The sequence below is a fragment of the Hyalella azteca genome, unplaced genomic scaffold, assembly GCF_000764305.2.
Source record: "Hyalella azteca isolate HAZT.00-mixed unplaced genomic scaffold, Hazt_2.0.2 contig15466, whole genome shotgun sequence".
NCBI lineage: Eukaryota > Metazoa > Arthropoda > Malacostraca > Amphipoda > Hyalellidae > Hyalella > Hyalella azteca.
In genome coordinates, this window is record NW_025945320.1 from 303,668 (window position 1) to 315,853 (window position 12,186).

At 40.0% G+C, this 12,186-nt stretch overlaps 1 protein-coding gene across 1 annotated transcript; it reads left to right on the top strand.

Moving 5' to 3' along the window:
• Positions 1 to 6,407: 6,407 nt before the first annotated feature.
• On the top strand, positions 6,408 to 11,343 carry LOC108679138 (peptidyl-prolyl cis-trans isomerase). The gene is made up of 7 exons (XM_018167721.2): positions 6,408 to 7,444; positions 8,469 to 8,638; positions 8,875 to 9,010; positions 9,646 to 9,836; positions 10,069 to 10,246; positions 10,611 to 10,759; positions 11,231 to 11,343. The coding sequence occupies exons 1-7, from the start codon at positions 7,408 to 7,410 to the stop codon at positions 11,297 to 11,299; spliced, it is 930 nt and encodes a 309-aa protein (XP_018023210.1). The 5' UTR covers positions 6,408 to 7,407; the 3' UTR covers positions 11,300 to 11,343.
• Positions 11,344 to 12,186: the final 843 nt, after the last annotated feature.

Genomic DNA, 12,186 nt, shown 5'->3' on the forward strand with positions numbered 1-12,186 from the left:
GAACCCGCACCTCTCTGCGCCAATCTTGGTACTCTGAACTGTAACCACTGGGCCACCCTGCTGGCATTTATTACGATTAAAATTGATTTATACATGACAGTTTTTGGTTAATTCCAGCTGGCATTTATTACGATTAAAATTGATTGATACATGACAGCTTTTGGTTGGACACTACCTAAAACTGTGTAGTTTGTGGAGCAATACCTCTCGTGTACTTTCACAGCCGGACTCCGAGGTGCAGTGAGCCTAAAATTTCTCCCAACCAGGGAACGCAGCTCGCGTATGCCAGGATAGCTGAGATTTGACATGATCAGGCGCAGCTGATATGGCGGATATTTAATATGATAAGGCGCCGTTGAAAGGCGATGATTTTTGATAGAGTGATGACTTTGCAGACTGCACACTGGTCGGGTTGAGGATACGTTTTAGGTAGAGATAGGTTTTTTATTCTTCTTTGTGGTTAGTACGGCAACCTGCCTGCCCTTAAATAAGAGATAAGCTTGGAGACATCATATCACGCTGCCACCTATAAATGATGAAACTCACGTAGTACCTTAGTGCTGCGGTAAATGAGTTGGAAAATCCGAAGTACGGAGTAACATGATGTGAAGAAAGAGGTGATTAATAGGCAAAAGTGAAAAATGAAAAATGGGAATGTGTTTGAGTTGTGCGGATGATTGTTTCTGGGGCGATTAACAGGAACTGATAAGGTGGCAATAAATTATTCCGATTAGCTAGTACTAATTAAGATTACAATGTTGATTTTGTGTGTCTACCAATGAAATTAGTGACCGTGAGATATTATTTGGCTAACAGGTGGTGCGTCGGACTTATAATTGTGCGCAGAGTATGGTAAAGAATGGTTCATAAATCATATGTGTATGAGTTGTGGGCACAAATGATTTAATTTTACTCAATTTAATATTGTAATTATATTTATTCAGTTTTATCATGTAAGAATAGCCACTAAGATAGAACAAAAGTCTTGATATGCGTAGCTTACAAGTCTTCTTTTAGAGAGGTTGAAAGGCATGAATAAAGTGCAGGTAATTCTGCCTTTATTTTATACCATAATATTGAACATAGCTTGTGTGCAGGTGTTAAGAAGAATGTGAACATATGAAATGCGAACAACACCTGGTCCCACGGATGTTTCCTGGCCGTAGGACCGGGTGTTGTTCACATTGAACTTTGGCGAGCCTATCGCGAGGGGAATTCCATCAGTTGAGAAATTCGGCTTCACTTCGAGGGTTAAGGTTCTTGTACACGAGGGTAGTGCAGACTGCTAGCAAATATGGCGAGTGTCGGTCGCTTTGTGACTATCCGGCAAGTAAGCTTGTACACGGGTCGCCTGCCGAAGACCACAACTGCCCTGGATGTAATGGACCATCATGATTCCTGCCTTCCGGAACGTAGCCTTCAACACTTCAAGTCGTCCGTAAATATCGTCCACTTTGTTGGGTTCTTTCTTCTTAGAACCATTATCGTTCAAACAAGCCATGATTCACTTGGCCCAAGATACCTCTCAAGAGCGGCACAGATGCTCTCACCGTGGCGGAATCAGCGCTACATAGCCACTTCTGCAGCGAAGAAATCAACACATCGTTGTCGCTCTCGGCCGCGTCTCGGGCACATATGCCGGCGCATGCCTCTGAAGCGGCTGAACCTATACACGAGGCTAGTAACGTGGACAGTTCAAGCGGCGGATGAACTAGCGGCTAGTACTATCCCTGTGTACAGTATCATGTGTACAGGCACCTATAGGCTTAACTGTGCGCGACGGCTGCCTAAATAAGGAGCCTAAAATTCGCGCAAAAATGTTGTTCTATTGTGGTGACCGTCACACCAGTACGGTTTGCAGCTTCTTCGTAGAAGTAGGTGACGGCCCGGCCCGTCGGCTGTCCTTCCGACGGCCGCGCTGACCTTCGAGACATTCATGCCACTACAACTCCGATATAATAACGTCAGAAATGTACGAGTAACGGCCTTAACTTCGCTAATTTGTACGGTAAACATTCTTGCTACGGTTGCGTCTTAGCCGCGAGACAACGCGAGAGGCCAAGAGACGACCAAAGATTATAATGCCGGCAACCAGAAAATTGCCTATAACGCCGGAAGTTTTCGTGCACTGAGCAACAATAATCAAAGGTACGGTCATCGACTCGATGCAGTCACAGTTGTCGTCAGGGCAATGAGCTTGTATAGTTAACATCATCGACGAATAAGACTTCACCACCATTCAGAAGTGCGCTCGTTATAAAATAATCTACGGCCAGACTGACCGTGAGACATTTATATATCAGCTACACACAACGGCTATGGAGAAAGAACGACTACAGGCAGCAGGGATGCGCGGCTACGGCTGCGGTACGGCCGCTATAAATACGACCGCAAACGGGCGAGTGAAGTAGTCGTTAACGACAGTCGTACTATTTATTCAACAGAACTGCAACTGATCAACGTTTTTGATAAATAGGGGGATTTTGGTGATGTTTACTGAAAGATTCCCAACTTTGATTGTGTTCGGTTTTCCCTTTCCTGCACTAGAGATTTTTGTTAACGTAGGATGTGAACTGAAATTCCCCAATTTCAATATTAAATATGCCAGTGTTTCATTGCAACCCTCTCTCTTTACGAATTTTGCCGTAACCTATTTCATACGAGAACTTATATGCGCTAATACTCCGAGTAAAGCCCTAGGCCTAGACGCTACGTACGCAGCCTAACTAAATTAAAGGAATTACCGATCAATGAATACTAAAAGTATATCAATAAAAAAAATCTACCAATCTTTTAAATTTTCCATAACCTAATCGGTGGCTTGTATGTTCTAAAAACAGCCTGTGTGTTCTATCCTACTGTACAGATTTTAAATTAACTTTGAATAAGCATTCCTAACTACCTAATTGTTACGTGCTGTTTTAAGTCGCTGAATTTTTTTTCAATTTCGCCGCCGGTTGAGTTATACAGAGATACAAAGAAACGACCGGTATTTATGAGGCCGATGGTCAAATTTGCAGTGAGCCTAAAATATATTCCAAACGAATTACCGAAGTTCTGTAAAATTCTGAATATTCACTTATTAGGCCATACCGGTGTTGTTTAGTTCGTATAATTTTTTTCAAATTTTCTTTCGTTTATGTTATGTTTTAGTCATGCAGCTTGGGTGCGCAGTTAAATTTATGGCCAACGGCCTTGAGCCAGAACACGAATTTTAAAATCCCTGTATTTTTGCAGCCCATATATTTTTGAGGAAAACGAACGTGCAGTAACGGTGACTGCAGCTCGGTACACGCAAACGATTGAAGTATTTTTTTTTTTTGCTAAAATGAATGTGTGGTTCCTACAGGATGGAGCCACGGCCCGCATAGCGCGATGTTCAATGGATCTTTTGGGATGCCTGTCGGAGACCACCACTGCTGTCTTTCGAATGGACTATCCTGATCGTATACCTCAAGAATGTAGTCTATAACACTTCTGTGGCCGTACCTTCGGAACTTGCTTCAGAACACGTAGCGGCCTAAGTACGATAAGCAGCCGATTTCTTGTCAGTGATTGGCAAGTTGAGCTGGAAAAGCCTTCAGTTATTGGCTGCCGGAGTTACAAACTCATAACTATTTTAATAGTACGGCTCATGGACTGTAACATTATCAGCCGCAAACTACCAGACAGATCACATCCTTTGAAGTAGATCAATCAACCCACAGAAAAGTAGCCTGACGTAGTTTGCCCCAGCTTCGTCCAAAGAATTCTTTCCCAGTATGGGAAAGAATCTGCACTACTCGGTCAGAGCGCGCGGGAGCTTCTCAACAAATATAATGCCAGCAACCAACCCGTCCGTGTCGCGCCCGTGCACCGAAGAAGTAACGGTTGAACAGCCATTCGTCGGAAGACAATAGATTTAAGAAACAACTTCACTATCTGAACCTAACGTTGTGAGCAAAGAGTTACGTAACTTTACGATGCCGCGGAACTCAAATTGGATCCGCGGTCTAGTAGTGCACGACAGGTTTCTTGCAGTTCACCCAAGGAGCTAGGCTGATTGGTGCTAATCCGTTTTTTGCAGGTTTCAGAATCAGTTCGCTATAGTCAGAGTACGAAGACTCGAAGTGATGTTTCTATGCAGCGTTCAGTGGTAAACGATCATTACACTCTGGGTTATTCGCTTCCGAATATGGTGCCATAATGGTGATATTACTGGTATAGAGCTCTTAGTCTCTTACTCATAGTCTTAATATTTAAAGCAAGATAATGTGATGGGATTGGATCATTGGGATGGTTAGTGCCTAAGTGGGGGCGACAGAAGAAGGAAGTTTAATTCGCGGCCGATTGGGGATCTTACTGAAATACGCTAATGTTGGAGTCACTAGTCAGTACCTTCACTACCGTAGCGGCGGGCGTAGCCCGTATGTGTTCCATTCTGATTCAGGCTCAGGGCTGAACGGCTGATCCTGATTGGTGGACAAATTTGGGGGTGCACGGCTTCGCTACCCGGCTAGCCGTACCCCTGAAACTTGTCTGAAACATATGAAAGGGTATAGTTTGATTTGAAACAAAAGCTCGTAGTATTTTTCAGTGCTGTAAATTATATTTTGTTATTCACTTGACAATATAAGATTTAGCTGCGGGAAGTCTTGTGGTTTTTAAGATGTTTTTAATTTGGAAACTACACTTAGCCTATACTTTTTTAAATGTCATTTGGCATTTAAAATTCAAGTCATTTGTTCAAATTTTCTAGCCTTCTGGGTCAGGTCAGGTACTAGCAGTAGGCTAGCAGGTAGTACTTAGTAGTTAGTAGTACTAATCATAATCAGGCTTGGTGAAAATACAGTCTGGTCTTCCTGAGGGCTGAGATGGTGAGACCTGAGTTAGCTCAGTTAGGCACTGAACTTGACTGAAGCAGGCATGGAATCCAAATCCATATAGGTACTTGGCAAGTCACCGCCACAACTGTATTTTTTATGCTATGGTTTTATGGATTTGCCAGCCAAGATTCCATTAAGTCCCATCATCCCATGCACGTGTTACCCCTTAAAAGCCCTTATCTCTAATTTTACCCCAAAAGCAGTCAACACCAAATTGAAAAACTGTGTATTGACTGAAACATATGACAAGACTTGAACAAGAAGACTTGCTGACTTGCTGTTACCAGTTACCACTGCAATTCTTCACTTGAGTGGCAACTGATCACATGATAATGTAGTGATTGTAGTCTGACCGGTGACCGCTCTGACGTGACTGCAACACTGCAAGTTTGCAACTATGCAATCTATAAGGAAACATTTTAGTTTAACTTGTTGTTGTTACAATGTTACATTGTGCAGGATATTTTGGCTGGATTGTTGAAGTAGTGCAGATTGTGGATTAGATACCTAAATTTCATTTATCAAATATGATGTTAACTTCAAATACCTAAATAATTTAAATTTTAATTATTTTTTGAGATTTCATATTTATAATGAAGTATAATTTTAAAAGTATTAATTGTTGAAGTAACAAGTTGGAGCAATGGAGCCAGTTGCCATTTCCTCAGAGTTGGCAGAGCAATACAATACAATGTACAAAAATTGCTGTCCACAAAGTAAATAAAAAAATAAAGAATCATTAAGTAAAATATCTTACTTACTTCTGTAGGTTGCAAAATGCTAACAATGATTGACAAAACAAAATGACAGGGATTTAATTTTGTAGGTTGCTTGGGCAACTGGTATTACTTCAACTCAAGCACTTTACTCCTTTGTTTGTATTTATCAGGCTTCAAGGATCAATGATCAAAGTTAACCCCACCAGTGGTAATGATGTCAGAGACAACAGGGAGAAGACTCAATGCATCCCAACTCAGACTAAAAGCTCAAGCACCGACCCACCCACTTCACACTCATACTCAACCTTACAACCCACCCAGACTTATGAAACAGTTTTCACAAACAGAAACTACACCACTAACATACTCATAGAACCAGATCAAGCCACAACAGAAACACTAAACAGACACAAGAAACAAATACACACTACAATCACAACTAACTACATAGACAATCTACCAAACAATGTTGTACTTTTGGCACCAGCACCAGCCATAGACTCTTCAGAAACCCAATTACCCAGGCACACATGCTGAGCACTAGCACAACTTCATACAAACAAGTCCCCCCTACTACACCAATACCTACACAAGATTGATCCAGCCACACATCCATCCCCTCTTTGTCCACTCTGTCACAGACATGATCACAACACGAACCACCTGTTTGGCTGCTCGGAACTGGTCATGCCTTTGTCGCCCCTGGTTTTATGTAGCTCTCCCATTGAGGCGACAGGGCTGTTAACGCGCTGGGGAGAAAGGTTGGGCTGGCCACAGGAATGGATGTAGGCCCCGTCCCGCATTTGTTGCGGGACAGGGAGGGCGAACAACAACAATAAGGAGAAGCATCACCCCACATAGGGGTAAGGTGTCACTGACCCCCACCCCATCTATCTCATCCAGCAAGCTATCCCTCCCCTGAGTGGCCAGAAGCACCCTTTCCCAGCCCCGCTCTGGCTATTCATCATGACTCAACTTGTACCTTGTCTGCTTTGGTGCTGCAAATAGCCCTCTCTGCCAGGCTGCCCTGAGTGCAGCTTAATGGATCACACCACCCAACACCTCTTCAGCTGCCCATTGCACCCTACTTTGCTAACTCCACTGGATCTCTGGTCTAACCCTGGACCAACTGTGGCATTCTCTCATTGCTCCCATCCTCCTCCCCTGGCACCTCAGAGAAGCAGTCCTGGGCAACTAACAACAACAAAACAATGTTAGAACTTCAATAATACTGCATACCTCAAGTCATTATAACTGCCACATAAGCACATATCACAATAAAAAATATCTACAATATCAAAGTTGAAAATATTAGCAATATCGCAATAAAAAATATTCATAATATGACAATAGAAATTATCCACAACATTCGGGAAATGGAGGACATACCACCTTGTTCACTTGGGCTCAAATGCAGCTAAAGAGTTAGAGGTGGGATCTTGTAATGACATTGCACACAATGCGTCATAAAGCTCAAATTACAAGTTTACCACTGAATTCTTAATTGTGTAGTTTGGTCATTTTTGTGACCAGAATTGGCTGTTTTCTTGTGTTGTTGCATTGCACTGTGATCAACAGGTGAAGCATACTCTCTCTGAGTATGCATACATAACTACTGAGTCTGTGATCACTGGAAAATTAGTTTGGTGTGCATGAAATAATGAAATTGGAAGCTTATAAGGATTGTGAGCTTTTAAATTAATCTTGGATGTTGATGTAACTTGAAAAAATTCAGTATAACTGTGTTCATACTTCATTATTCTTGATCAAATATTATCTTGCAGCTAGGGAGTCTTTATATCGCATTCATATTGTTAATTGATATGGGAAGCTCTTCGAACAAAAAAAGTATCTATGTTGGTAAGTTACCACCAGTAATTCATTGTGATGTCTCGTCTCACTTTAAGACTTATGTAATCCTTAAAATTAATTTTCCTCTTATCGGTAAAATTTTGTACAGTTCTTTCAAAACATTACTCATGTTAAAATGTGATAAATAGCAAACATCAATGCCAATTGCTACTGTTGTTGCTATAGCATTTACCTTACCATCATAAATGTAAACAATTTTTTAATGAACAAAACAGTCCCACAAATCCCTCTACAAATCTCTAAAAAAGTTTTTTAGTTATTACATTGTAATGGATGCCAGATAATCATATTTTTGTCCAAATTTATATGGCTAATGATAAGTTTGCAGCAGTATCTGCTGTGTACTGAAGCAAATCTAGAGTCACAATTGGTAAGGATTTAATTTTTCAAACCATAAATCTAGTTTTGAGCTAGGAATGTTTTGTCTAGTTCAAAAATTCCCAGACATAGATATAATTTTTTTTAATTTAACCTTAGTAAAAAGAAATTGAAATAATTTTAGTTAATTAAGAGACACTTTTTTATAAAAATATTTTCTTGTTTCATAAAATACAGTGAAACCCTGCCTTATAAATTGTTGAATGTTATTCATTATGACTAAACTGCCCTATAAACCATCTGATTTAAAAAAATGTGCTCTACCATTTGACTGTTAGGGTGGAATTCTAGAAATGGTAGCTCATATTTACAAGATCAATCATATCCATCAAGTTGATCAATTACTAAGTATCAGCTAAATATAAAAACTATTAAACTCCTAAAGAAAATTAATGCTCATTTAATTCGATAAGTTTTTATTGTACATATTAGAATATTCTTCATTTTGCTTGGCCTCAGAGGTCAGTAGGTATTAAAATATAATCAGATGTATTCTTTAGTTGGAGAGATTGTGAAAGATTGCAAAAATTTTGTACTTTCATATTTAAATGAAAAGATTGATACAACACTTTGTGAGAAAAACATTATTTCATTTATACATGTATTCATATTTAATATAAAATTCAATTTACAGGTGGTTTATCAGAAGAAGTCACAGAAGAAGTTCTACGCAATGCCTTCCTGATGTTCGGAGACCTGGTGGATGTGCAATTACCATTGGACTATGAGTCGGGCAAGCACCGGGGCTTTGCATTTATAGAGTATGAACTAGCAGAAGATGCAGCTGATGCCATTGATAACATGGTAAGCATTTTTAAAATTATATTGATAACTTCTTTTGTTTTCAAATAATTACCCGAGGTTTAATGATTCCTTGCCTAATAAATGAAAAAGCTATTTTTTTTTAATTTTCATCAACCTCACTAGTGTTAATTCTGCTAGTTGAGTTATGCCTGACTTTTTTGTAATTAATAAAATTTATTTTTCTATCCTGTAGTGTAACTATGTTACTTTTGAAAATAATCTTTTTTCTATTACAGAATGAGAGTGAATTGTTTGGACGGACAATCCGAGTCAATGTATCCAAACCGCAGAAAGCTGGTGCAAACTCTTCCCGAGCTGTGTGGTCTGATGACTCATGGCTTGAAAAATATGCTGGTTCTACACTAAAGACTGGTCAGTTCATCTTATAATATATTATAATAATATATAAATTTCAGCATTCATTAGGCCATAGGCCTGCTGCCGATTCTTAACATTGCAGAACATTCACAGCTACTCACTGCTTCTATTTTTAGTAACCGCCTGGCCTCCTTGCTTATTCTGACCATAAACTGGCACACAGAGCTAGGATCAAACCTGCACTTTTCTGCTCCACTATTGTTACTCTGAACTTTAAAGCTGGCCACCCTGCCCCTGAAACCTTGATAACTTGGCTTTGTAACCCAATTGCTTTGACAATCTTACCAACTTAGCATCAAATTCATATGCCAAAAATTTATTCATGCAAAATTTGCTTTTTTCACTACACTTTATGCAATTTCATTGTTGTGGCTGCTGTCTTAACTGATGCCAAGATTCTTCATAGATGCTAAAAAGTGTCAGGAATTTGACTGTACAAATTTGCATTGATATGCAAAGGTGTGTCAATACTATTATTAGAACCATAGGAATATGAAATATTATTTATTGTTATTGTCATGACATGAATTATTACGGTAATAATGTCTATTTTATCTATTATAGTTCATGCTAGGATGTTCAGTTACATGCATATCGATCTGATGCTCTAACAAATATTTTGTTTGCAGCTGACCCTGGTGAGGCTGCTGAAGAAGTGGGTGTGAACCCTGATGCTATAGCCCCGGCAGTCAGAGCAGCCGAGACTCTGGGCAAGAAGGGCGGCAACCCACAAGTGTACTTGGATATCAAAATAGGAAAGCAGCTGGCGGGACGGATTGTCATCCTTCTAAGAGCTGATATCTGTCCACGCACTGCTGAGGTGCGTGGGAACATTATGAACCTGATTTTTGTGTTCGTTTTCAACATTTCTGGTGGAAATTGTCATTTTTGTCATCTCATAAGTCATGGTCTCTGAAGACATGTATCACTTATCTGGATTGTGATCGTGCTGTTGAGCTAATGTTTGTGGAAAACCTTATGCATACATTTAATAATATTTTCAAGTCATTGAAGAAAGTGCTCAATTGAAATTATGTGATTAATGTCTGCAGAATTTTCGGTGCTTGTGCACGCACGAGAATGGCTTTGGTTACCAAAACAGCACCTTCCACCGAATCATTCCAGGCTTCATGTGCCAGGGTGGAGACTTCACCAAAAATGACGGCACTGGCGGCAAGAGCATTTATGGGGGGAAGTTTGAGGATGAGAACTTTACGTTAAGACACACTGGTGAGCTACCCAATCGCTTCGCTGGGTATAACGGGGATGTGTTGTTGATCCTTGACTCGGTGAGATGAAAACTGAACCTGATTGATTAGCAATTGAGCTCCTGTATTTGAAATGCAAATGTTGTTTTCGGAATTTGTGAGAATGTTCCGCCATATCTAGCGCTTCAATTGCCTTTTTAACTCTACTTCATTTTCATTACAAATTGTACTCCTATTTTTCGTAAATTTTTTAAATCCTACAGTCACCATAAAGATCCCTAAATAATGATCAATGATATCACCCGGAAGTATTTTTCTGCAGGTAAAAATACATATTCAATTGGCTCGCATGTTCGAAACTTTCAGTTATACCTCTTACCCAATAGGCCCTGGCACGTTGTCCATGGCCAACTCTGGCCCCAACACCAACGGCTCCCAGTTCTTCTTGACGACAGCGCGCACTGAATGGCTGGACGGCAAGCACGTCGTGTTCGGCTCCTGCGTGTCTGGACTCGATGTCATCAGGAAAATGGAGGTGCGATAGAGTCTTTCTTCTATAATTGATTTTAAGACTTCGGGTATGAAGAGATCACTCATCCCATTCTGAGCACAACTTGATTTTTATCTGAGCCTTTTTTTTCTTACCACCAGTTGTTTCACAGTTTGATCTCTAGCTCACTCTCACCAGCCGGTGGTTGTTGTGTGAAAGATAGAGTCTATGCATAGTAACAGTAGTTACGATCAATTATCTGCCATTATTTGTCACATTCAATCATGAAGCTAGTCCTTTCATTTTCAATTGAATTTTTTTACACTAATAAAATTTATTTTCAAAAACATTCTAATCTCTTGTCAAAAGATCGCTCATACGATGGTATCTCAGATCCATGTTCAAATAATTTTTCTTGTCATGGCGAAGAGTATGGTGCTTTTTCTTCAGTGACATTATCGTGAGGGACAAAATGTTCCTTAGTTTCTAATACTTTTGTTTATATTTTTTCTTCAGAGATGTGGCAGCAAATCGGGCAAGACCTGCGAACGAGTTTTTATATCCAATTGTGGAGAACTCGTTTAATTAAGCGTGTAGGCCTATGCTAGTCAAATATATTATACTTTTCATTGGAGTTTCTGTAACCTTTCTGGCATTGGTCATCAAATTTATTATCCTCGTGTCTGTCCGTCATCAATGAAATTCGATAATTATTTAATTTATACCTTGCAAAATTGTAATAATGAATTAGTTTTAATGAAGAGTTTAATTGGTTTCATTTTCTTCGGATTCAGCCGCGTTCGATTGGTGCTTTCTCAGCGTGTCATAAAACCTGTGGTTCTCTTGCCAATTTTTCGCTCCTTTTCTTATGACATTTACACTTGGTTTAGTAAACGCTACACCTACACAAGTAAATCTGTTTTACATTTGACTGTCGTAGTAGTTGCTGATGTTATCCCTCTAGGTAGATGCGATCCTTTGCTCTTTTAGTCTCTTTTACTTGATGTCCTCCGTGACTATTCCCGCGATTACACTCCCGCATAGTCTTGCGGCAGGTTACTGGAGGCGGTAAGTTACTGAAGGTTACTAGAAGTTGGTAATGCGGTAGGTACCAGAGTTATAGGTATCGAGGATTTGAGTCGCAGTCTTGTGTTCACAACCCACAGAGGAGTTGTGGTCAAGACATTGATGATGAGTTATGTGCTCAATCGAAGGACTTGGTAACGCTTTTCTACTTGAAGGGTAATTGGCAGTGGAAGAGTTCAGGCAGTTTATTGGGTGATATTGATAAATCTCTCAGCTTGGAGATTATACACTAGAATATTATCTAGCCACTACAGTCTGCTGAGACGACCGCGAACTGGAACCTGAAGGAAGTGTCGTCTCAGGTATGGGCAGGTTTCTGGGATTCTCCTGATATTTGCCAAGTACCTCCGATAAGCACATTCGTAAACATCTCGTCTTTTTATTAC